Here is a 26423-nt window from a genome sequence, read left to right as displayed (position 1 = left end):
TGCAGCCAAAAATAAATAAATTTATATTAAAAATAGGTAATGGTAATGTCAATAAACTCACCTTAAAAAGAAGATGCAAATGTAAAAAATTTCTTTTTAAAAAATTATCACCTAAAATCTCAGATTGGGTCATCAGAAACTAAGAAATCATGAGAGAAATGTAAAAGCAGGTTTAATTTCTCTCTCTCAATCTCTCTCTTTGTTTTTAATAGGAAGGTATCTGTCATCTTTCTTCTCTACTTTTAATTCATGATGCTGATAATTGGAAAAAACAAAGTTCAAATATTTGAAAACGATAATGGCTTTATTACTTTTTTAATTAAGAAAGAAAAACATGATCATTGTAACTGATGGGAAAAAACCATTGCTAACACTTTACCACTTGTAAGCTCCATCACGAGGGCCTGGATGCTGTCCTGCTCTCTATGGGAGCAGTGTGTAGCACATAGTAGGTGCTTCATAAATAAATTTATGTCTGTTGACTTGTATGTGTGTGTTTACAAAAATGGAATTAAACTCTACACATTTTGTTTTGTGACTGTTTTGCTAAATAATGCTTTATGGACATTATCATGCTAGTAAATACAGCAATAGATATACCATAATTTATTTAATCGGTTCCCTACTGATGGATATTTAGTTCTTTTCATGGTTTTGTTATCATATTGACAATATTAAAAAACAAACCTTAATGCTAGCTGCAAATAGAATCCTTTCAGATCATGAGAGGGAGAGAGAATCCATGAAACAAAAAAGAGGTTGCATTAAAATAAGTTAGAAAATAAGTTAGGATGGCATAAATGTGGTTGTTAAAGCCATGCTTTAAAATAATATTTAATTATATAGGCTTGTGGAGGCAAATGAAATGTGTTAAAGGCATAATGTTTAACTATGTGCCATAATCGAATTTTGTAAAAAAATTATATATGCTTATAAATATATTTGAAAGCACCATACAATTTTAAGTGACTGTCTCTAGGTGAGGAGGTGGAATTACGAACAATGTTTTTGTAAATTTTCTGTAATAAGTGTATTTAGTATATAATCAGAAAAATAATCACTATTTTTTTTTTAAAGAAAACAAAGTAGATCTATTTCTCCCTTGTAGGAAATATAAAGATGTCTTCCTTATGCAGTAGTTCTATCTTTAAAAAGATCTTGGTAATAGGCATTTTTATAAGTAAAATTACATTTATGAAAAAAGGAAATAAACATGAGATTTCTCATTCTAACTATCTCTGAAATTCAGTACACTATCACCAAATCACCTATATTGAAGTAATCAACTTCTAAAGACCTTAAAAACTGTGAATTAGACGACAGTGGTTAAATAGTTCTTATGCGCCATCATCTTTGGTGGCAGGGCATAGGAGCTGCGTAGCGTGAGCTTAGAATGGGGAGCCTACAAGGACTGATTTGAAAATGCTCCTCTGGGACAAAGCACAGACTGCTAGGTCATTATTCCGGATCTTCTGAAATAAGTATCAAACTTTCAGATTGGTCTTCTACAGCTTCACACTCTCTCCTGCCCTTACAGTGAGTGTGCTGTTTCACTGCCCAGAAAGCCTTGATAACACTGCTTTGTCTAGAACAGGAGTGAGCAAAAGATGGCCTATGGGCCAAAACTTACCCAAAGATTGGTTTTTCAAAAAAATTTAAAAAAATTTTTTATGGCCTATGAGCTAAGAGTGGTGTTCAGATTTTTAAATGGTTGACAAAAAAATCAAGAGTAATATTTTATGATATGTGACATTATCACATGACATTCCAACATGAGTGTCCATAAATGAAGTTTCTTTTGAGCACAGCTGCGCTCATTTATTCACTGAGTGGAGGTGGCTGCTTTTGTGTTACAATGGCAGAGTTGAGTAGTTGTGACAGGGTCTGCAGCAGAGCCTAAAATATTTACCATCTGGCCCTTTACGAAAGAAGCTGGTAGCTCCTTTCCCTAGGACCTGCCAACTGAAAACTGTCGCTTGCCACCTGGTTGTACAAGAATGAAGTCACTAACCACTGCAGTCTCTGACCTTCAACACACCCTGCAAAGAGTTCAGGGTAGAGATCAGGAATGAGGAACTCTGTGCTCTGGGATAAACTGGCAGAACAGGTCTTCAGATATCTATTTTCAGGAGATTTTACGAGCTCAATTTCTTGCATCTTCTCGTATCTAGAAAAGCACTAAAATCGTTAACGGAGACATCTCCTCCTTGTGACTAGCAGCAACCTTCTGCCAAAATGTGTGCTTGACTGCACGTGCCCCCCTTCACCAAAATCATCTCCCCCTACCTCTCTGGAGCCGTTCCTCGTAGCTATCTGAGAGGCTGTTTTCTGGGATATAGTCCTCATTTTCCCCCCAATAAAACTTAACTCATAACCCTCACATTGTGCATTTTTTTTTTTCAGTTGACAGATCCTTTGCTAACTCCTCCCCTAAAACAACTAAGACCCACAGGTACTATTTCCACTGCTATATCTCTATCACAATGCACATCTAACAGATGACACTTCAGATCATTTGCTTATATCTCCTCAGCTACCTCTGAGAGTATAAAATTGAGGGCTGAATGGATATGTAATAATGTTTTGTTATTTTTTCCCATAATGCACAAGGGCTCTATAGTGGATGAAAATATTGACTATCATAAATATCTTGCACTTTATATGTTACTCTTTCCTTGTTTCATTTACATTATAGTGATTTGTTTTTTCCATCTGAGATTATTTGAAACAAATGACTTGTCCTTTCTGCTTCGCAGTGTTATTTTTTCTGTCAACTTACATATCAATGGATAAAAAACTCCCTCCATTGAGAATCCTCCAAAGTTACATTTTCTCTGCTGTAGTAGGCAAGAGATGGCTCTCCTAATTAGTAACTTTATTTTAACAGAGAGATCCATTTGACCATCCTTGCAGTATGGTGACAACTTTGGGGGCATGTAATAGGTAAACGGCTTGGTGCAAACTGCTCTTCGAAAGCACAGGCTCTGAAGTAAATTTTAATTTTTTCTGAGTTGGGAAGGCTTTTATTCAGTTATCCTATGCAACAAAACAAAACAAGAGCCTAGAATGTTAACAAATGGAAATGTAGTATCTGCTATATTGATGAATATTTAGTGATTTTCCCAAAACTCATGTTCATAATGGAAGTCCTTTCCAATTGCTAATCAGCAGTAGGTGTTTGAAAGCTCTTACTTACAACAAGTAGAAATTCCTCTCTAGAAAAAAACAGAACACGTCTACATAGTTATTCACATGGTGGTCCTTTTTGCAGGAAAACTAAATCTCCCCCATTTTACAAATGGTTTTTAATTTCCTTCTGTAATATTTTAAGCAAACCTTGAGTAGCCTGGTGATTCCCTTTCACAAAAGTAAGAGAGATTATAAATATAATTAAGCCGACTTTGCCTATCGTCTGGTCTATTCTTCAGGAAGTTTCTCAGACCAGAGTTCTGCCATTCTTTTCTTTTCTTTTTTCTTTCAGGCTTAGGGCTTGCTTGAGCTATGGGAATAAAAGTTGTTAGGAGTTAGCGTGTGGGTATATTGGCAGGGGCACAGATGTGAAGCAAGTGGTATCTTGACAACCCAATGACAAACTATTGTATGTTACAACACTTGAGCTGTGATGAACATAAATCCTTGAATTAGAGTTAATTAAATAGCAGAAGTATAGGAAGGGCAAAAGACTTGGTTTGCTTATGGTTATGGAAAAAAAATCCTGGAGATCTGTCAGTCTTAACAAGGTCCAACACTAAAATATAGTTGACAAGAGAAACAAACAAAGCAATTAAAATCTTGCCATGGTAGTATAGACCATGGGAAATCCTATCCTCACACACATTTTGCACTGCTTATTCCACGGAATACTGTATCAGATCTGGGTATCACATTTTAAGTGAAACATAGAAAAGTTATAAAGGGCTCAGTATGCTGAAGACTGGAAATAATTGCTAATAGGCAATAGTGAAACATCTGGGATAATTATGCCTGGAGAAGGTAAAGCTAAGAAGAACTTGGTCATGATTTTCAAATATTTAGAGGGCTGTTAGTAAAAAGAGTGGATCTATTTTGGGTGGAGGCATCTACAGTGAAGTTAGAATCAAAGCACTGAATATGATCCCCAGCCTGCCACTCACCAGCTAGAGGGCTTCAGACAATTCACTTAATCTCTCTGTGGCACACGGTATTGTCCAAAAATGCCTGCAATAATGTTTCTGGTCCTACTTGCTCTTTGACCCTATGAAGAGATAGAGTCTCTGATCCTGTCTTGTGAACCTGGGTAGCCCTGTATGATGCTTTTACTGACAGAGTATGGTAGAAGTGATGCTGAGTGACTTCCAAGGCTATGTTGTGAAAGGCCATTTGCCTTCTGCCTGGCTCTCTCTTGGGGCACAAGCCTTTGGAGCCCTGAATCACTGTGTAAGAAGCCCCTGCACTCTGATGCTGCCTTGCTGGAGAGACAGTGGAGTCCACAGGGAGGCAGAGATGGGCCAGGTGTTCTAGGTGCTGTCTGACTGCAACTGCATGAGAGACCCCAGGAGAGAATGGCTAGGAGCCATGAGAAATAATGAAAAAATAAAGCTACTAAGTATTACAGTGGATTATTATGTAGCAACAGACCACTGGAACATTCTCTGAGCCTTAAATTTAGAAAAATCATGATATTGAGCCATAGAGAGGTGTTATCAGAGTTAAATGAGATACTCCATATCATGGTTTATATTCACACTCAGTGCCATTATTATCATTATTACCACTCCAAAGGATGGAATGAATATCAGAAGTCACAGGGAGTAGATTTTGACTTACTCTTGAACGGTCATTTCAACACTTAAAAGAATTTTTTTATTGAAGTATAGTTGATTTACAATGTTGTGTTAATTTCTTCTGTACAGTAAAGTGACTCAGTTATACATACATATATATATATATTCTTTTCCATTATGGTTTGTCACAGGATATTGAATATAGCTCCCTGTGCTATACAGTAGTACCTTATCATTTCAACACTTTTAACACATATTTACAATTTAAGAATTGTTCAACAGGACATGAGCCACTTTAAAAAGTTGTGTATGCCCCAAGGACTACAGATATTCAGGCTGGATACCTAGGTGTCGGGGATGACCCTTAAAGGATACTTGCAGTGGGTATGAGTCAGACTCATAAGCAGATAGAACCTATGATCCTTGCATTCAACTTGTTTTGCTATAAACAAAGCAAAACCCCCTATTTCTTTAGGCATGCATGTTAATCAGCCTGGTTATACTGTACATATCTGTAAACAACCTTAGATCTTTTTTTGGAATGAGATAGGACATTTTCAAAAACCAAAACAATCTATTAATATTTAGCAAAGATAATGACCTCTGAGAGTCCATAAAATGTTCATGCCATATATATTTTAAATATATCAAAAAATACCTTTTAAGTTACAGCAAGATTTGCTAATAGACCTTTGTCCATCTAGCAATCTATTTAAAGAGTGTTTTACAACTTAATCCTTACCTTTTAATATAAATGAAATTAGATCAATGCATTATTAGGCACGTTATGGCACTATACCTTGAAACATGCTCTATAGCATCCTGGAAGAACACCAGCTTTACTTCTTTGGGGTTTATAAGGTTATAATCATCAAGATAGTCCTGTAGAACATTTGCGATTTTCTCCATATCAGGCATGTCATCATAAATCCGGTCAGTCTTATCTGCTCCAAACTAGCAAGAGGATTTATTGGAGAAGAACCAAGTTGGATCAATTCTGATATATAAATATATATAATATACATAACCTTAGGAGGGAACATTATTTTATCTATATTTTTATTTAATCATTTGCTTATATATGCTAGCAGGTCTTTAAAACCAAGGAAATCAGTTTAAAGAAACTCAGACGTTCATGGCTAACTGAAAAATCCATTTAATTCAACCTCTTCAAGTGGTACATTGGAATTTCAATGATCTTTGCAATAAAACTCACACAGAAGCTCAGAAATAATTTGAAATTTTGTCTTACTTTAACTTACTCTGGTTTCATACTTTTGCTCTTAAGCTGTTGACATCAGAAAAGCAAAATTGTTGAAAATTATGTACGGCAGACTGTGTTATAAATGTCATGCCAGAACTATACATAGTTTTTACACAGCAGTCATTTAATTAAATAAATCATTGAGCATGATATTTGGTGTAAACTATAGGCAACTGTGTGTCCGTTTGGACCTATTGATAATTTCTTGTCTTTGCCGTAGCAACTGCCCTGGGGACATTTTCTTTTGGAACCATTGACTAAAATACATATAGGCAATGGAAGAAGAGTCCAACTGCTCTTTTTGCTTTGCTTCATTTCCCCATTTGATAATAATATCGTTAGAAACACAGGAAATATAATCACCACCTGAAAATAAACTTTGGATTTTGATTTTAAGAATACATTTAAATAGACATTTTGCAGCAAGATCTTTTTTTGACCCACCTCCTAGAATATTGAAATAAAAACAAAAATAAACAAATGAAACCTAATTAGACTTAAAAGCTTTTGCACAGCAAGGGAAACCATAAACAAGACAAAAAGACAACCTTCAGAATGGGAGAAAATATTTGCAAACAAAGCAACTGATAAAGGATTAATCTCCTAAATATACAAGCAGCTCATGCAGCTCAATATCAAAGAAACAAACAACCCAATCCAAAAATGGGCAGAAGACCTAAATAGACATTTCTTCAAAGAAGACATACAGATGGCCAAGAAACACATGAAAAGCTGCTCAACCTCACTAATTATTAGAGAAAGGCAAATCAAAACTACAATGAGGTATTACCTCACACCGATCAGAATGGCTATCATCAAAAAATCTACAAACAGTAAATGCCAGAGTGGGTGTGGAGAAAAGGGAACCCTCTTGCACTGTTGCTGGGAATGTAAATTGATACAGCCACTATGGAAAACAGTATGGAGGGTCCTTAAAAAACTAAAAATAGAACTACTATATGACCCAGCAATCCCACTACTGGGCATATACCCTGAGAAAACCATAATTCAAAAAGAGTCATGTACCACAATGTTCACTGCAGCACTATTTACAATAGCCAGGACATGGAAGCAACCTAGATGTCCATCGACAGATGAATGGATAAAAAAGATGTGGTACATATATGCAATGGAGTATTACTCAGCTATCAAAAGGAACAAAATTGGGTCATTTGTAGAGATGTGGATGTACCTAGAGACTGTCATATAGAGTGAAGTAAGTCAGAAAGAAAAACAAATATCATATATTAATGCATATATGTGGGATCTAGAAAAATGGCATAGAAGATCTTATTTGCAAAGCAGAAATAGAGACACAGACATAGAGAACAAATGAATGGATACCAAGGGGGAAAAGGGGAGCAGGTGGGAGGAATTGGGAGATTGGGATTGACACATATACACTATTGATACTATGTATAAAATAGACAACTAATGAGAACATACTGTATAGCACAGGGAACTTTACTTAATGCACTGTGGTGACCTAAATGGGAAGGAAATCCAAAAAAGAGGGGATATATGTATATGTATAGCTGATTCATTTTGCTTTACAGTAAAAACTAATACAACATTGTAAAGCAACTATACTCCAATAAAAATTAATTTTAAAAAATAGATATATTTCATACAAATAAATTGTTTCGTATTTTTTTTAGTTGTCAGGGGTTATCAGGTGAGGTATTGCATATGTGTATGATATAAAGATGAGTCCATTCATTTGTTTAAACAGCATTGATTGAGAGCCTGCTATATACTTAGCTCTGTGCAGGAAACTAGGGATTTAGGGTGAACAAAACAAACATGGCCCTTGCCCTCTCAGGGACAGTAGGAATGTTGTACCCAAACAAGAGTCAACTTGGTAAAACAAGACAGCTATCTGTCAACATAGGTAGGGTGGTTAGACGGAAGTCTTCTAACATAGAATAAGGTTACTCATCTAGAATAAGTCTATTCTAGGTAGGTCTAGAGGGTAAAATTAGGGCCTATGTGTAGATGTTATTGGGGGGACAGACTTAAGGAACTTAGTACAAGGAAAATTTTGCTACTAATTAAGGCTACCCTGAAATGAAGAAGGCAGAACTGCTAACTAATTAGCTTCCCATAACTGGAAACCTCTGAGCAGAGGCTGAAGAACTACACAGGATTATAAGAAAGGAATTTGAGTCCTGAGTTAAGAGACTAAATCTCATTGCTTCCTTCCAAATCGAATACCTGATGGGTTTCTGATTCAAACTATTATTAAAATGAATGTAACTAGATCAGAAGTCAGCAATCTTTTTCTCTCAAGGGACATATAGTAAATATTTTAGGCTTTGCAGGTCATATAGCCTGTGTTGCTACTACTCCACTCTGCCTAGTCATTAGAAAGCAGTCATATAAATAGTACACAGTCAAATGGGCCGTGGCTGAGTCCCTATAGAACTTCATTTACAAAAATGGGCGGTGGGTGGATTTGGACTACGGACCATAGCTTGCTGACCCCTGGTCTAGATCTCTAATCTTCACATGTGCAAAGCTCTTATAGAATATGAACTTGAAGTAGAAAATGGTAAATGCTTTATAGTCTTCAAATGTAGTCGTCAATACAACATACTTACCTTAATGAAATCTCCAAATATGATGGGCCTAGTCAAAAAATATTCCAGGCCTATTGCAATTCCAAAATGTTTGTCTATTCAAAAAATAAAATCAATTCTTAGTATAACAATAAGCTTGAATGCAGGATATTAATGATAAGATATACAGAATAATAACCCCTGTTACTTTATTTAGAAGCCTAATTGGTACACATGAAACTGAGGGAAAGCCATGTTAATGCCATACCACTTTAGTTTGGTTGAAAATCTCCCAGATTTAAGATTAAGAATATTTACTATTAGTAAACATTTTATTAAATAACAGATATTGAATACATATTAATAAATAAGAAATACTTTAGAAATATACTGGTTTCTTATCCAACAAAATGCTATTTTTTTCCTACTTTCCCTCCCCTACTTAAAATTCTATACTGAATTAAGAATATTAACCCTTCCTGAATTTCAATAAAATGATTTTCATAATATTTCATACGTTGTTATATATTCGGGTCATATATAAATATATGAAGAAAAAAACTTTTACTCATGAATGATTACAATTCATTTTGCTCATTTTAGAAACCAAATTGTGTCTCCCTTGTAGTCTAATTAATGGCTAGGATTAGAAACCAAATTGTTTTTCTACTAAAAAACAAAAAAAACCTAGCTAAATAAAGATTGATATAAAGATTGATATTTACTGGCCATTTCTGTCAAAATAGCATGGAAATAGTGCTTATCTTCATTATTAATCAATCGGTCATGGAAGACTCTTTGACATTCATGGCAAAAAAGTCTAAATATCTGTATTTCTTCTCTTATTGTTCCTGGATCACATTGAAGGATACCTGTTTTTTAAGAAAAGGAGAAAAGAAAAATTCTACAATTGTGGAATATTTAGTAGTTTAATTAATGAGGAAATCCTTAAGTCCAACTTTATCCCCACACTACCAGAAATGGGTGGTTCCCCAGTGGATATACACATATAATAATGGTGATCTCGTTTTTTGAAAGCAAAACTGGGGACACATTAGCAGTGAAAATGGGAAGGGTAGCAGAAGGGGGATATGGGGCCTAAAGAGAATTATTTTTTAAGTTGTGAGGTATTATAGCAAGGTCTTATGCTGTTAGGAATGATCTGATAGAAGAGGAAGCATTGACAATGCAGAAGAGAAGGGAGAATTATAAGAGCAAAATCCTTGAGTCAGCAGGAGGGGATGCGATTCAGTACTGGGGTGGGGGGGGACTATTGGCACATGTTAGGGTCAGGGACAGCTGAACCACTGCAGTGGAAGGGAAGGCAGATGCAGGATGTCTGGAAGATCTGGAAGAGGAGGCCCTTCTGGTTTGATTGCTTCTATTTTTTTTTTTTTTCAGTGAAAAAGAAGACAGGCCACCAGCTGGGAGTGAGAAATGGGAGGGTGGTTTGAGGGAAGCTGTGAAGTAGCCAGTCTGGGGTGGGGGTGGAGGGTGACTTGAACAGGGACATTGTAATGGGATTTCCAGGCAAGTCTCAGACACCCATGTACACACACTTCTACTGAGAGATCTGGGGGTGAATGGAAATGGAAGGAGGGTTCAGGGCAGAGAATGAAGGTTCCATACACTACCTTGCACACATTTGGATAAATCCCTCAAGTTAAAGACATAATGAGACTTGGCTGGTGTCGGCAGAAGATCCACACTCATCCTGTTATAGATCTCAACTGAGGCTTCCACAATGTTGGATGCAGTTTGCTTTACAGCTGGTGGGAAGTCATTTAGGAAGCCACTTAAGATGGCCTAGAAACAGAAACGTAATATGAGAGGGTTAGATTTTTTTTTTAACCAAAATTTATCTTTCATATACTCCAGATCTGATGATACTTTTTCTAATAATAAGTAGAAAACCAAATTCCAGTGCAAGGACATGTGGATGTTAAAACTCTTCTAGATGTGGTACATATATACAATGGAATATTACTCAGCCATAAAAAGGAACGAAATTGGGTCATTTGTAGAGATGTGGATGGACCTAGAAAGTGTCATACAGAGTGAAGTAAGTCAGAAAGAGAAAAGCAATTATTGTATAATAACGCATATATGTGGAATCTAGAAAAATGGTATAGATGATCTTATTTGCAAAGCAGAAAAAGAGACATAGACGTAGAGAACAAATGTATGGATACCAAGGGAGAAAGGGTGGGGGAGGGAGGAATTGGGAGACTAGGATTGACACATATACATTATTGATACTATGTATAAAATAGACAACTGATGGGAACATACTGTATAGCACAGGGAACTCTACCTAATGCACTGTGGTAACCTAAATGGGAGGGAAGTCCAAAAGGGAGGGATGTATGTATGTGTATGGCTGATTCACTCTGTTGTGCAGTGGAGGCTAACACAACATTGTAAAGCAACCACACTCCAATAAAAATTAATTAAAGAAAAAACTCTTCTGGGGGAGAGATAAATTAGGTGTTTGGGATTAGAAGATACAAACTACTATATATAAAATAGATAAACAACAAGGTCCTAGTGGTTAGCACAGGGAACTATATTCAGTATCCTGTAATAAACCGTAATGGAAAAGAATATGAAAAAGACTATATATATACATATAACTGAATCACTTTGCTGTACACCTGAAACTAACACAATATTGTAAATCAACTACATTTCAATTAAAAAAACTCAAAACACAAAAAACAAAAACACAAAAAACCCCTCTTCTTTCCATTTCAGAATATGTTCTCCAGAATGGACTCACTCCTGTCTTCTGTGGTTGTCTGGTGCTGCCTGAGTAGCATTCACAGCTGACCAGTGAACTTACCGTGAACCCACTCTCAAGTAATTCGACCTCTGCTGGCTGTGGGTCTAGAGGGTCTTCATGGAGTGCTCACACTTATCTGGAAATGAGCTGAAGTCCTCTCTCTGATTTTTATGGGTGAATGACCAACAAATCTGTAGACATTCACCTTCATGTATATTGAAAGTTCGACTTACTGATAGCTGTGAACTCCCCACCCTTCAGCTTCCCCAGCTCAGCGTATGGCCCCACCCTGAAAAGAAGTCTCTCTTCTCTTCTTTTTTTAAAATTTATTTATTTATTTTTGGCTGCATTGGGTCTTCGTTGCTGCGCACGGGTTTTTCTCTGGCTGTGGCGAGCGGGGTCTACTCTTCGTTGCGGTGCGTGGGCTTCTCTTTGCGGTGGCTTCTCTTGTTGTGGAGTACGGGCTCTAGGTGCGTGGGCTTCAGTAGTTGTGGCACGTGGGCTTCAGTAGTTGTGGCTTGCAGGCTCTAGAGCACAGGTTCAGTAGTTGTGGCACATGGGCTTAGTTGCTCCGCAGCATGTGGGATCTTCCCGGACCAGGGCTCGAACCCGTGTCCCCTGCATTGGCAGGTGGATTCTTAACCACTGTGTCACCAGGGAAGTCCTAGAAGTCTCTTTTGACACCTGCCCTTCTTTGTCCCCCACAGTCGCTCTTGAATACATTTCTTGAATCTGCCTGCTTCCTTCTGTTCCCCCTGATGTCACCCCATTCCAGCCCTCACTCCTTTTCATCTGGGCTTCCTCACTCCCTCCTTACTCACTGGCCTCTCCATTCCCACTCATCTCCCTTCTGTTACCTTTAATCAGGGAAATAAGGCCCTGCACCCCCATCAGTGCATGCTCTGCCCCTGCCCAGCCTCTTCTCCTTACCCTCTCTCCCCACCAGTCGCTGTGTCAGCCTCCCTGGCCTTACTACCCATGCTCTCTCCTCCCCCGGGACCCATTCCCCCGGGGCTCTCTGCTTCACAGGGACTTTCTCATTCTTCATGTTGGGCATTACATGTCCTTCAGAGAGGCCTTCCCTGACTACCCAATCTAAGATAAGTCCTCCCATCAGTCTCTCTTATGGCTCTCTGATCTTCTCATATATTACTTGCCACAAGCTGAAAGTACGTATTTATTAGCCTTCTAGCCCCAGTTGCTAGGGAAACTCATATTAGATTTTTAAATAGATAAATTCCCATCACCATTAGCCTTGGAATTACTTATGGGAGAAGCCGCCAGAATGCATAACAAATGCTTGCACGTCAGCCCTTGTGACTTTAGATTTGGGGCTCCTATATGACAAATTTTGAAATAAATCAAAGTATTTGTTTTCAATGAGCCTTCTGTTGAACATTATTTTTAAAAGCAGTTTGTGAGGACTATCTTTTTGAGGTACTGTCCTCCTGAGCCCCCAACATGAATTTAACATTCTCTTTTTTGGACCTCATGTTGAGTAGGACCATCCTAATACATATAAAATAAAAAATTACCATATATTTATGCATACATTATATATGACAAAAATAACAATCTCAGTCTGTTTATTCTCCATCACACAAATACTAACACAGTTTATATCTATATCTGTATTTATCTAATATATAGTATAGTTACATATATAAATACTATCATATATATACAAAACAACAAATTTACTTTAAGTTATTGATTTTGCTTTTTTCACTTCTTGGTTATCCCCAAGTTCCTTCTCCTCCACACGATGACAAAGGACAGGAGAGGTGGGCTGTGATTAAAAAGAAAGTTTGGGATCCAAGGCCTTTTTTTCTACAGACAAAATATCCAGTCTGTTCTGCTAACGAGAAAAATATAGTTCCCACCTGAATACAGTCCGACCCAGAATCTCTCAGTTTTGCTGCATTTCATTTCTATTACTGCCCACGGCTAGGGCGAGTTTTAAATGATAGCCTCTAAGTTACAGTGGGAAAAAGCAGTTCCTGCCTGTTTTCACCTGTAACGTGTTTGCTGGCTGATGTTCCTGTAAGTGACACATTTCCGTGGATGTGACATTCCCACAGGCAGAGGGAGGAGGCTGAGGGTTGGGATCAGTTTCATTTTCAGGAGCCCAGACTCTACCTTCTTCCTCCCACCCAAGAAAATATTTTGGAATTATTAAGAATGCCATTTTGATGTTGTTGTTAGGATAACTTTGAATTTGCTTGAATTTGTTAAAATGTAAAATAATTTGCGAATTTAGTACCTTATCATCAGGCATAAGTTACTTGGGACACCCCCTCACCACTGATCACATCACAAAGTGTGTCAGGATACCATGGTGGGAATCACTCATTTCAAACTTTAGAATATACACATGAAGGTTCTCAACAAAAGGTAGGATTTAAAAACGTCTAATACCTGTGTTGGTCCCTGTTACCCACTTCCTGTCATGTTCTCTACTTGCTACTTAATTATGGGAGATAAGCTCCCATCCTTTCCTATTCTAAAGTACTCTCTAAAAGTTTTCCAAAATGTGGCAGTTCTTATGTATCCTTTTGGCATTAGCTCCTAAACAACTTATTGGAACTACTTCAAATTTATTAAAAATAATTTCCCATGGATGTAATTTCAATATGAAAACCACTTTCCAGCTGACTGTTGCGTATGTACTGGTTCTGGTCCTTTCTCTCCTCTAAGAAGACCCCATTGGAAGGAGAAGCTGATGCAGGTAAATGCAGAGGCTCACTTTATGCCTGTATCACTGCCTCTTTGGCTCCTGGGTGATTGCCACCAAAGCCAGTTTCTTCAGACCAGTCACCTGTCTCTTCCTACCTGGATGCACACATTACCACTTCCTGCCTCTGTGACCACATTCACCTGTGTGTTTCTGTTCATCCCTGTTAATTCCACCTTGTAGGACTCAGCTCACTGGCTCTCTCCTCTGAGCCTCTTTGCTGGTTGGGATGTATGACATACTCGCTCTGGTCACGCTGCTTCATGGTCTCTCATCATTCTACTTAGGATAATGCCTTGCACTTACTGAACACTTCTGCTGAGCCCTTACAGGGCAGACACACAGTTATTTCCCCCAGTTAAAGGACGAGGAAGTGGTCCCCCGGGGAAGTTTGTGCAGATGGAAGAAATAAGCGTGGTTGTTTCTGCTGAGGGGGTCGTGGCAGCAGGGGTGATGAATTCTGGGTTGGTGTGTTGAGCCTGAGCCCGCTGGGTTATCAGGGGTGGTGTCTGCTGGGCAAGTGGACACAGACATGGCGATCAGCAAGGAGACGAGCACAGAGGCCGGGGCTGGGTAGGGATGAGATCTGCTGAGAATCAAGGGTCTGGGATATAGCCTTCTTTAGAGGTAGGGGCAGTGTTCTGACCATCTTTCTGCATTCCTAAAACTACCTCTGAGACCACAAACGCAGAAGGCCATGATGCAAATGCCTATCAGCTACTGCCCAGATGCCCCTGTGCTTACCTGGTTTCTGCTGAGGAAACGATGGATGGGCTCCCTAGAAATGGACTGTTCTGATTGTGTGAATCTTGGAACAAATAAGTTTTCTTTTCCCCTCTTGCCCAAGTTTGAATCCACCCTCACCTGAAAAATCTGTTTCAGACTGTGCTCCGAGGGCATCGGGAGAGAGAACATGCTGAAGTGTCGGATGAAGCGGGCGGTCACGGGGTTGCGGCCACCACCTGGAGGTGCGCACGCTGATACAATCGTTACGTCCTGTATGGAGAGAAATCCACTCGGGTCACCCAGCAAAGAAGGACATGCAATGTGCCCATCCCAACAGTAGGACTCAACCAAGTTTTGGAGGACCTACCCTAGGACAGCATTGCGTTATATTTTCCAACACATTATCTGACTTAATTCTCACAACCACCTCAGGAGATCACTGTTGTTATCTCTACTTTGTAGATGAAAAAATCAAGACCCTGGATGATTAAATAAGTTACTCAAGGTTACTTATCTAACTCATCTATCTTGTATAAATACTCCAATGTAAAAATCTAATCTTAAAAAATTGTAAGAATTTGCACCTTAGGTTAAAATACATATAATGAATACTAAGTATAGTCAGTTCTTGTTATTTGTGGTAGTTGTGTTCTATAAAATTGCCAGGAACACTGAATTAATGCACCCTGAACCATTGCTCCTAGGGGAAATACAGGGCTAGGTTCCTTTGAGCCTCTGGTCATAACATGTTCAACTGGTCAATACATGATATTGCAGGTGCCTCTGGTCTTGCCTCCTCTCTATTCCATACCTTCCCTGCAGCCAAGGGGGTCTTTCTACAATGTTTCCTTCAGAGGCTCCTCATCACATTCCTCATCATGGCACCATGGCCCCCTGGGCTGACCTTTGCATGTCCTGCTGCTTTGGTGCTCACATTCCACAACCCCGCGGTGTCTCACATTACTTGCTTTGAGATGTAAATAACTCCCTTTCCTTGCTTTGCCCTGCCCTGCCTGCAAAATCCTGTTCTGACATCACCTCTTCTGGGAAGGATTCTCTCATCATCAACCCAGTGCCCATCCCTGCCCCCCTTCAGTCTCTCTCCACTTATCAACCTACATTATAAACACATGTTCATCCATCCTCCAAAGCTGAGCCCTCCAGGAGGCTGGGGCTGTCTCAGTTATCTATAAATCTCATGAATCAAGCTTGGCAAGAACCCAATACAGAGTGAATGAATTGAGTTACACACAAGAAATGCAGAGGCCATATGTCATGGGCTGAATTATGTGTCCTTCTCTGCCTCTTCTTGGCCAATCATGTGTTGAAGCCCTAACCCCCCATAACCCACAATGTGACTGTATTTGGAGATAGGGTCTTTAAAGAGGTAATTTAGTTAAGATGGGGTCACTACGGTGGGTCCTAATCCAATCTGACTGGTGTCCTTACAAGAAGAGACGGTTTGGACACGGATACAGGGAGAACATCATAAGAAGACACAGGGAGAACACGGCCATCTATAAGCCAAGGAGAGAGGCCTCAGAATAAACCAACCCTACTGACATCTTGATCTTGGACTTCCACCTTCTAGAACTGTGAGAAAATAAATTTCTATAGTTTGAGTCACCCAGTTTGTGGTACTTTGTTATGGCAACCCTAGCAAATGAATACACCATATTTCACTGCCATTTAAACTGAAACACGCAAAGTAATTTAAAACCTAAAGTAACCTGTATGTCTTTCCAAAAGAGTTTGTTTCTGTCATAAAATCCACCAAAATCTTGATATTGTCGAAGTAATTCAATGGGAGGCTGAGAGCCATAGCGATCCAGTCTGGGCATGTTTAAATCGTCAACAAAAATCACAACTCGTTTGTTTCCTGGTGCTCCTAGGAAATAACATGAATTTAAGAATTATTATTTGCCCTCGGTAAACATAAGACAAGACTTAGGTAAGGCTTTGGACTCAGTGAACACTGTGCAGGTCATAATGAGCTCAGTTTTCTACAGAGTGAGAAGGGTCCAAGCAGAGTCTTGTCTTGAGGACGAGAGATCTCCTTCTGGCCCTATCCAGGCTCCGACAGGAAGCTGTTGATCCTAGCACTTCAGTTGACCTTCCTCAATCCCAGCCACTCCCACTGCCCTCACTAACTGTGTGGCCTGGGCCTGGGGTGAGTAAAGTCATTTTCTTTTCACATGAGGAAGCAGAAGAATCCCAAAAGTTTCCTTACATAAATGTCATCCCACCACCCCCTACAGGGAAAACAGGACTGGATATTCAAAAGCATCCTTATTACATCAAAGGGAAAGCCAGTGCAGTGGAGCTGTACAATGTCATATTTAACTTAAAGAAAGTCAATATATACATTCAGAGGAAAAAAAAAGAGTGATAACATAGAAAAGAGAACAACTTAAGAAGAGGAAGTGACTCCACCACGCTGGCATCCAGCATGTGACAGTTCCAAAGAAAATGAGGCAAACTCAGTGTCCCACTTCACCTTCTGGCCTCTGGAAGCCAAGTAGCAGGTCAGGGGTGGGGAGGGGTGCTATGAGTACCATTTATAAAAATTTGGGGCCCCCACCAGAAAGACTGACATCCTTTGCCCTGCGCCTACCTGAGCAGGAAAAGGGTAACACAGAGGGGCTAGGAAAGCAGCTGGCGTGACAGGGTCTATGAGATGATAGACAATGTGGAAGGCAGCTGGGCCTGAGCTCTGCCTAGTGCTCCACCCGGGAGGGCTGTGGGCTGGGCAAGTGGACCCCAGCAGCAGGAGGCTGTAGGATGTGCCACTGGAGGGTGGGACAAAGTGGGGCTGAGACCGTGATTCCCAACATCAGGGAACCTTCCAGTGGGAAGGTCAATGCTTGGCCTGTGCACAATTCTTCTGGGAGGCCCTGAGAAAACCTGCTCCTGGAAGCCTGCCACGCCGACAGCGTGGACAACCATCAGGCCAGCGGAGAAGCAGGGGCAATCCACAGAGGCCCACCTAAACTTCAGTTAGGGAGAACCTTGTCCTTCCCTTCTCCTCCCATCCAGATACACTAGAGCCTCCTAGAGGGAGGGTGGGAAGAGTAAAAGAGCCCCCATGTCCCTCTCAACCTCCAGCACCTCCAGCCACAAACCTGGCTTACAGCAGAGGAGAGGAAGAGCTTTAAATTGGGTTTGGACTGATTAACAACAAGGTCGTACTGTATAGCACAGGGAACTATATCTAATCTCCTGGGATAAACCATAATGGAAAAGAATATAAAAAAAATGTATATATGTGTATAACTGAGTCACTTTGCAGTACACCAGAAATTAACACAACACTGTAAATCAACTATATTTCAAAAAAAAAAAAAAAAAAAGACAAAAAAATATTTTGGGTTTGGGATTGAAGCTTTACATTGGACCAGACTCAAAATTGCAAGTGACCAGAAAGTTACGGTATTTATCTAAGCAGTTAATTAGGCAGGGTGAGAGAGATCCCACAAAGCTTGGCGGAAAGTGCTGCCTGAAGGAAACACCAAAACAGTTTCATGCTTATTCCCTACTGAGTTCAGATAACTCAGTGCACCAGACATAAAGAGGTTTTTTTTTTTTAAATTTATTTTTTAATTTTTGGCTGCATTGGGTCTTTGATGCTGCTCTCGGGCTTTCGCTAGTTGCTGCGAGCAGGGGCTACTCTTCGTTGTGGTGCGCGGGCTTCTCATTGTGGTGGCCTCTCCTGCTGCAGAGCGTGGGCTCCAGGTGCACAGGCTTCAGTAGCTGTGGCACACGGGCTCAGTAGTTGTGGCTCGCGGGTTCCAGAGTGCAGGCTCAGCAGTCATGGCGCACGGACCTAGGTGCTCCGTGGCATGTGGGATCCTCCCAGTCTCTCAAACCCGTGTCCCCTGCATTGGCAGGTGGACTCCTAACCACTGTGCCACCAGGGAAGCCCCTGTTTGTTTGTTTTAAATAAAGGGAGATCAATGCAGGTTTGAAAGCATGGCATGAGTGGAGAGAGGGAGAGCCTTGGAGAGGCAGAGACTGAAGATGCTCTGAGTTGAAGGTGATGATAGAAATAAACTACCTGCTTGCTAACAGTAAGATATCTAGATCTATACCCAGGAAAGAATACCATTAACAGAATTACCTTTACTAATAAATTAAGCAAAGAAAATATCCAATTGTAATTTTATTACATGCATGGTTTATGTGACTTATTAGCATTTAATAAATAATTTGTGTGAGACAAATGACAAGGATAATTCTTACCTAGAATATTTTTTCTTTTCTTTTCCAGTTTTGATTCAATGATCTCTTGTGTTCTTGCAGATGAAGTTTGAGCAGAAAAATTTAGATAAACAGGAACATAGCCAGCTGATTCTTGAATTCTATTTAGCAGTCCTTTTGTAATAACAGACTTTAAAATAAAAAAATGTTAATTGATTTCACATTCAATATAAAATCTTTCAATTGTCTATATCAGTAATATTCCAGAACAATGAGTAAGAAACAGGATAGAAAAGGACAGAGGTTAAAGCCATATTGAAATATCTGCCTTTCTCTTCCTGGAGATTCCATTTAATGATATTTATCAGAGCCAAAGAAATATTCTAATCAGCTCTATCTCAGCAAAAATTTTTATTTTAGTATCATACCAAAATCCATCTTGGTTACTATCCAAGTCAATTTGATAGTAAGATTCAGAAACTCAGAAATAATTTAGAGGGGAAACAGTGAGTGTCTGTTTATATGGATTCCCCCCAAACCAAGAAGACCAAACAATCAGCATTTTCCTCTATACTCCACTTTTTCTAAACACCGTCACTGTGTTGGGTAGAAGTAAACAGGCAGGAGGGGACAGAGTGACCTTCATCAGTAGTCCACTGGGGACACAAACTGCCTTGACAAATTCCCACCCTAACCTGTGCAGTGGCAGCCCTAGAAATTCTAAAGGACACAACATAAAAGCCCCCAAACACAGAAGATTGGTCCACAGGGTTCTCTGGTTTATATATATTACTGACACCCAGGATTTATTCAGAAAGTGGCAAACTGTGGAGTCGATATAGATTCAGCACAGTTACATTCTTCCTGAAAAAATGATCAAAATTCAAAAGAAATTCCCCTGAGAAATAAGGTATTATTTATGGAGCTTACAATTCTAAGTTCAGCATGCCCTCGTTTTGGACAGGACTTCTTGTTTGACGTAGGTTTCCTACCTTGCCAACTCCCGTTATTCCGGTAAACAACACTGAATGCCTGACTGCCAGTAGTTTTTCCATTAGATACCCAAAGCGCACTGTGTCAGCTGTAGGGACAAGCATTTCAAAAAACGGAATATCTTGGCTGTACTTGAAGGTGGGTATGATTCGTTCCCAGGGATCCAGCCGTTTGGTGTCAAAGTCCATGTAAATGCTCCACAGATCACCAGAACTGGGAAGCTAGAGTATAAAATTAAACACCACTTTCAATAGGATTGACACATGGCAACAGAAATATTTACACAGAAACAAAGGCAGTCATAGAACATGGATGGATTTGGATTTTTGTTCCTTTGTGGAAAAGTAGTTGTTTAAGGATCAGAGTCTAATTCTTTAAACTTAATCATGAAATACGGTGCAGTAAAAACCTGATATATTGACTATATCAAAACCCCATATTAGAATTGTAAATCATTTTCAATTCAATCCAACATTCAGGGGCTTACTCCATGCCAAATACTGTGTTTGGTGTTGGGGGAAAATGCTGAATGAGACCCAGCCTCTGCCTTCAATGACCTTGTAATCTCCCTGGGGGACACAAGCACATTAGCTAATACTCATGGAGAAATAAGGGTTGTAGTGGAGTTTAGTACACTCACAAAGGAGGGATGGCTCATTTCTACTTGCAGGAGAGTTGTAGTGGTGGCTAGAGATTTAGGAGGGCTTCTAAGGGGTGGTGATGCTACAACTCAGACTTGAAGGACAAGCAGGAGTCAGTCTTTGCCCTTCAAGCAGGACAAAGAAGGGATGAGACGGGGTTGGGGAAGAATGAATCAGGGTTCAGGCAAAGAAAACAGGTCTGGAAGCCATGGAAAGTGCCATGCATGTTGGGGACTATAAGAGATAAGTCTGGAAACACAGATGGGGCCAAATTATAAAAATGTCATTTATTAAAGAGCTTGCAGCAAGAGTTCAGTGAAGAATTCTAAGTAGGTGGGTGACATGGTCAGATTGCATTTCAGAAAGTTCATTCTGGCAGCTGTACAGAGCAGTGGTGTTTCAAGCACACTTGACAGTGACTCTTAATTTGACATGGTGACATGGTACTTACATATATATATGTGTGTTCAAATATGTATAATATTCACCCCAACTATCACTCTATTTTATATTCTATTCTATTTTTAAAAAAACTTCAGGATTTTCTACATATTCAGTTATGTTTTCTGCAAATAATGACAGTTTCATTTCCTTTCTAAAGTTTATTTATTTTTTCCTTGCCTTATTGCACTGGCTAGGATCACCAATATAGTGTTGACTAAAAGTTGCGATAGTGGATATTTCATTTTTAAAAATTGGGTTATTAGTCTTTCAACTGATTTCATGACCAATTAATAGATTGTAACCTGTAATTCTAAAAAACAATGGTGCATAGGTGAATTAGACACGACTGGACCAAAAGCAAGGGAATAATAAATAGGCTATTTTAACAACCCAGAAAAGACGATCCCAGGTCATTTCCCTCGACCCAGAGGGATCTGTCTCTCTGTCTCAAATTCCCAGCTGTCCTCAATCTGGTCCATCTTGTCTAACTATGATACAATGATCTTGAAGATCCAGCAGGGTTTCATATCTACTAGAAAGTCCTAATCCATAGAGCTTAGATTCTTATCTTGGGGATTATTTTTTTCTTTTGGTAAATTTTTATTTTGATATAATTCAAAACTTACAGAAAAGTTAAAAGAGTAATACAAAGAATTCCCATATATTCCTTATCTAGATTAACTGTTCACATTTTACCTCTTTTGCTTTAGTATTTCTCTCACTGTATGAGAGAAGGTTATATACACTATTCTACATTACCCTAAATACTTGAGTGTGTACTTCCTAAAGACCAGGGATTTTTTATAACCACAGTAAAATGATCAAAATCAGGAAATTGCATACTAATATAATGTTATTATCCAATTTACATTCCATATTTGAGTATTGCCAATTAATAATGTCATTTACAGCTATATTTTTCTCAGTCTAGGATCCAATGCAGGATATTGCATTGCATTGGGCTATATCTCTTTAGTATCTTCATCTGAGAAAATTCCTGTTTTCTTCCATGATAGATATTATTGAAGAATATAGGCCAGTTTATCTTATGGAATGTTCATCAGTTTGGGTATTCTAGGTGTATCCTCATAATTAGATTCAGGTTACGCATTTTGGAAAGGAATAGCTCAGAAGCAAGGCTGTATCCTTCTCTATGCACCATATCAGGAGGCACAGCTTTGTGCTAATATTGATGAGGAGTTGATTACTTAGTTAAGGTGGTGTCTACAAGGTTTCTTCACTATAATGATACTATTTTTTCTCTTTACCACTAATCAGTAATTTGTAGAAGATGTTTTGAAACTATGTAAATGTTGTTTCTCATGAAACCTTCACCCACTAGTTTTAGCAACCATTGATTATTCTTGCCTAAATCAATTATTGCTACAATGGTTGCAAAGTAATAACTTTCTCACTCCATCATTTCTCCTATACAGATTAGTTGTATTCTCCCATAAGGAAGAGCTCTCCTTTCTCCCTGATTTATTTATTCACATATATTTTTATGTGAATTGACTCACAGATTTTTATTTCATTCAATGGCTTGTAATCCTACACTATCGTTATTTTGATGCTCAAATCTGCCCAGATTTGGCCAGTGGGAATCCCTTCAAACTGGCTTCTGTGCTTTTTAAAAAATTATTATTATAAAATGACAGATATTTATTGTAAGAAATCAGAAGTGTCGAAAGTTCACAGATGTTAATAAGACTGACAAAACAAAGAATAGAAAAGACACAAATTACAGATACAAATATCTGTTCAAATATCAGGAATAAAATAAGTGGATATCACTACAGACTCAATAGAATTAAAAGAATAGTAAAGAAATTCTACAAAAAACTCTATGCACATGAATTTGACATTCGACAATAGACGAAAAGTACTAATTCCTTAAAAAATTTAAATTATCAAGCTCACTGAAGATAAAATAGTTAACAGGGATAGTCTTATTACTATTAAAAAACTGAGTACATAGTGAAAAATCTTCTCCTGTGCTCTTTTGACATGTGCCATCGTTCTTCAAGCACTTCTTCACTATCTGACAAAAGATATTCTGGGCTCATTTCGAACTTTCCTTGCCTCAGTACTGGAATCAGCCGTTTCACTAAGGTGCTTTGGTTCTCTTTCATGGAGAATAGTATTTAGAAATCAGTAACTAAGTATGCTCATTGCTATTGAGGTGTCATTGCTTCCAGTTCCTCTCAGCACACAGAAGTAAGAAATTTATGTATGGATGGATGTATAGACCCATATATATATATTCCATGAGTACCAAAACCTATAATTCCAATCCAATAACACAAGGTGCATTCTAATCTTTCTCTTCCATATTTGTAAGTCCCTTCTCTTAACAGCGAAAAACCTCGTTGCCATTATCTTCAATATATTGATTCATTTGCTCAATTTTAGAACATACAGAAAGTAGCTTCAGAATTGCTAAACCATAACACTGTGAAAAAATAAGTTTACTAACTAGAATTCAATGTTTTTGCTAATAGTAGGGAGTTTTTATACACTTTTATACCTTACTTTCTTCATATGGCCGGGAGAGAACCCCTAAAATTTTTAATACAATAAATGTTACCTATAATTTAAGAAAGTGAATAATTTTAGAAACCCTTTTACATGAAGAATTTATATTTATAGTAGAACCAAGGCTTTTAAAGTTTTAGTCTTGAAATTTAATTTTAATGATTCAGAGTTATTATGTTAAAATTAACTTTATTTGGCTCTTACCCTGGCATCAGGATTATCATCAAATTGTGCTCTAATAAATGTATCAAAAGAATCCCAGTAGTTTTCAGTTAGATTTCCACCTAAAGACCATAAGTAACAGAATACAAAAGTCTGACATAGTACAGTGTTCAGTTTTGTTTGCTCCTGAAAGAACAAAGGGAAAGAATTTTAATATTTTATATGCTAACATAAAAAGAATCTTAAATTGCAAAGTCTAAAGACTGTTTTGTTTAGAATGATGCATTTTTAAAAGGGCACACTGCATGTTTCTTATATTTCATTCAATGGTGCACAGAGTGATGTTTTATAATAGTATATATTTAAATACTCTGATGAGAAAATGAATGGCAAGGAGCATGTAGAACAAAAGCTCAAGGTTGTCTTTCAACTATTATAACTATGTTTATGCCTGCATGAATGTATTTAAGTAGACACACACGGGGATTATGTTATAGACTGTAAGGAAGTTTAAAATTGAGTAGCAGAGTAAACTATAGGCTAAAATTCCTTCCAAATCTGAGATTGTATGAACCTATTCATAGTCATTAGTCCCCTAGAGAATTAACTTGAAAATCAAATAATCATATGACAGAAAGTTTGGAGTTGTTTATTTGCAGAGCATCTATACAATAATCACATTTTCTTAGTTTTATAGCAGTAAGAAAACCCTTCCTACCATTGTCAAATTAACTCCATCTTTCCCAAGTATCAAAGACTCCAATAAGTAACAAAGCGTAGTAACTTTGCTGATGTCCACTTGTGGGATTGCTTGGTTGCATTTCTTATTGATAAAATTTAAACCATCATCAACATAACGCTGGAAAAGATTCAATATATATTCTTGAGTTTCTTCATTCAGCTGAAAAATCAAACAAACATAATATTTTAGCAAGACCAGATAAAATATATAATTAAGTTTAAAAAGGATTGGTTCAAACTTGTATGTTGCAATATATCCTGTGACTTTTAGACTAAAGGGTATAAGCATCACAAGATATGAAACAAGTTAAATTAAAAAAAACCCTTCTATGACTTGGAAGAGACACATGGGGGAGATTCTGGGTCACTGATAATGTCTTACATCTTGATCTGGTAATGGGTACAGAAGTGTTTATAATCATTTGTTAAACTGTCAACATATATTTCATGTAGTCATCTCTATTGATGATATCTCTCATAATTAAGAACAATGAAAAAGAAGAAGTATAAAGAGAAACATTTAAAATATCTATGTAAGGTAAAGGACTAATTCCCAAAGATTTAAAAAAAAATGTTGCCCCCTCACCACTTTTATTAACATTGTACTGAAAGTCTTAGCTAATGCGATAGGAGAATAAAAGGGAAAAAATGTATACAGATTGGGAAGAAAGAAAAAAAATTGTCTTTGTTTACAGATGAAACAATTATCTACATAGAAAATCTCAAAGAATTGACCAAAAACTTCTGGAACTAATAAGTAGTTATAGCAAAGCTGTAGGATACAATGTAAATATACAAAAGTCAATTACTTTCCTATATACCAGCAATGAATAATTAGAATTTGAAATTGAAAATACAACACCATTTACATTAGCACCAAAAAATAAAATACTTAGGTATATTTTTAACAAAATATTTCCAAGATCTATATGAGGAAAACAACAAGATTCTGATGAAAGAAAGCAAAGAACATCTAAGTAAATTACGAGACAGCTCATGTGCATGCATAGAAAGACCCAATATTGTGAAGATGTTAGTTATTCCTAATGTGATCTATAGATTTGATGCAATCTGAATCAAAATACCAGTAAGTTACTTTGTGGATATCAACAAACTGAGTCTTAAGTTTATATGGTGAGGGAAAAGACCCAGAATAGTGAACACAATATTGGAGAACAAAGTCAAAGGACTGACACTACCTGACAAGACTTACTGTAAAGCTACAGTAGTCAAGACAGTGTGATATTGGAAAAAAAAAAAAAAAAAGACAAATAGATTAATGGAACACAATAGAGAGCCCATAAATAGACTCATACAAATATAGTCAAGTGATCTTTGAGAAAGGAACAAAGGCAATCCAATGGAGAAGGGACAGTGTTTTCAACAATGGTGCTAGAATTGGACATCCACATGCAAAAAAAAAAAAAAAAAAAAAAGAGATAGAGGGAATCCAGACATTGATACTATGTCTTTCACAAAAATTAACTCAAAATGAATCATAAACCTAAATGTAAAATGTAAAACTATAAAACTTGTAGAAGAAAACAGAGGAAAATATTTAGGTGACCTTAGGTTTGGAAGTGAGTTTTTAGATATAACACCAAAAGCACTATCCATGAAAGAAAAATTGATAAGTTAGATGATTAAGATTAAAAATGTGTGTGCTGTGAAAGATATTAAGAGAATGAAAAGACAAGCCAGACTTGGAGAAAATACTTGCAAAACACACATCTGATAAATAACTTGTATCCAACATATATAAAGAACTCCCAAAACTCAATAATAAGAAAACATACAATCTGGACTTCCCTGGTGGCACAGTGGTTAAGAATCCTCCTGCCAATGCAGGGGACACGGGCTCGATCCCTGGTCTGGGAAGATCC

The 26423-nt window shown here is 38.0% G+C and overlaps 1 protein-coding gene across 1 annotated transcript in view; it reads right to left on the bottom strand.

The window, feature by feature from the left end:
- DNAH6 (dynein axonemal heavy chain 6) overlaps nucleotides 1-26423 on the bottom strand; it is a 290936-nt gene that overhangs the window by 112132 nt on the left and 152381 nt on the right. The window contains exons 36-45 of the mRNA XM_061168664.1: nucleotides 24518-24700; nucleotides 23842-23985; nucleotides 20017-20238; nucleotides 19067-19214; nucleotides 16558-16715; nucleotides 14966-15097; nucleotides 10220-10391; nucleotides 9311-9457; nucleotides 8628-8701; nucleotides 5563-5717 (exon numbers count right to left, since the gene is read on the bottom strand). Of these exons, the coding sequence (XP_061024647.1) occupies nucleotides 5563-5717; nucleotides 8628-8701; nucleotides 9311-9457; nucleotides 10220-10391; nucleotides 14966-15097; nucleotides 16558-16715; nucleotides 19067-19214; nucleotides 20017-20238; nucleotides 23842-23985; nucleotides 24518-24700 (1535 nt within the window). The remainder of the gene's footprint in view (nucleotides 1-5562; nucleotides 5718-8627; nucleotides 8702-9310; nucleotides 9458-10219; nucleotides 10392-14965; nucleotides 15098-16557; nucleotides 16716-19066; nucleotides 19215-20016; nucleotides 20239-23841; nucleotides 23986-24517; nucleotides 24701-26423) is intronic.

This window comes from Eubalaena glacialis, chromosome 14 (genome assembly GCF_028564815.1).
Source record: "Eubalaena glacialis isolate mEubGla1 chromosome 14, mEubGla1.1.hap2.+ XY, whole genome shotgun sequence".
Taxonomy (NCBI): domain Eukaryota; kingdom Metazoa; phylum Chordata; class Mammalia; order Artiodactyla; family Balaenidae; genus Eubalaena; species Eubalaena glacialis.
This window is presented reverse-complemented; position numbering and strand designations above follow the sequence as displayed.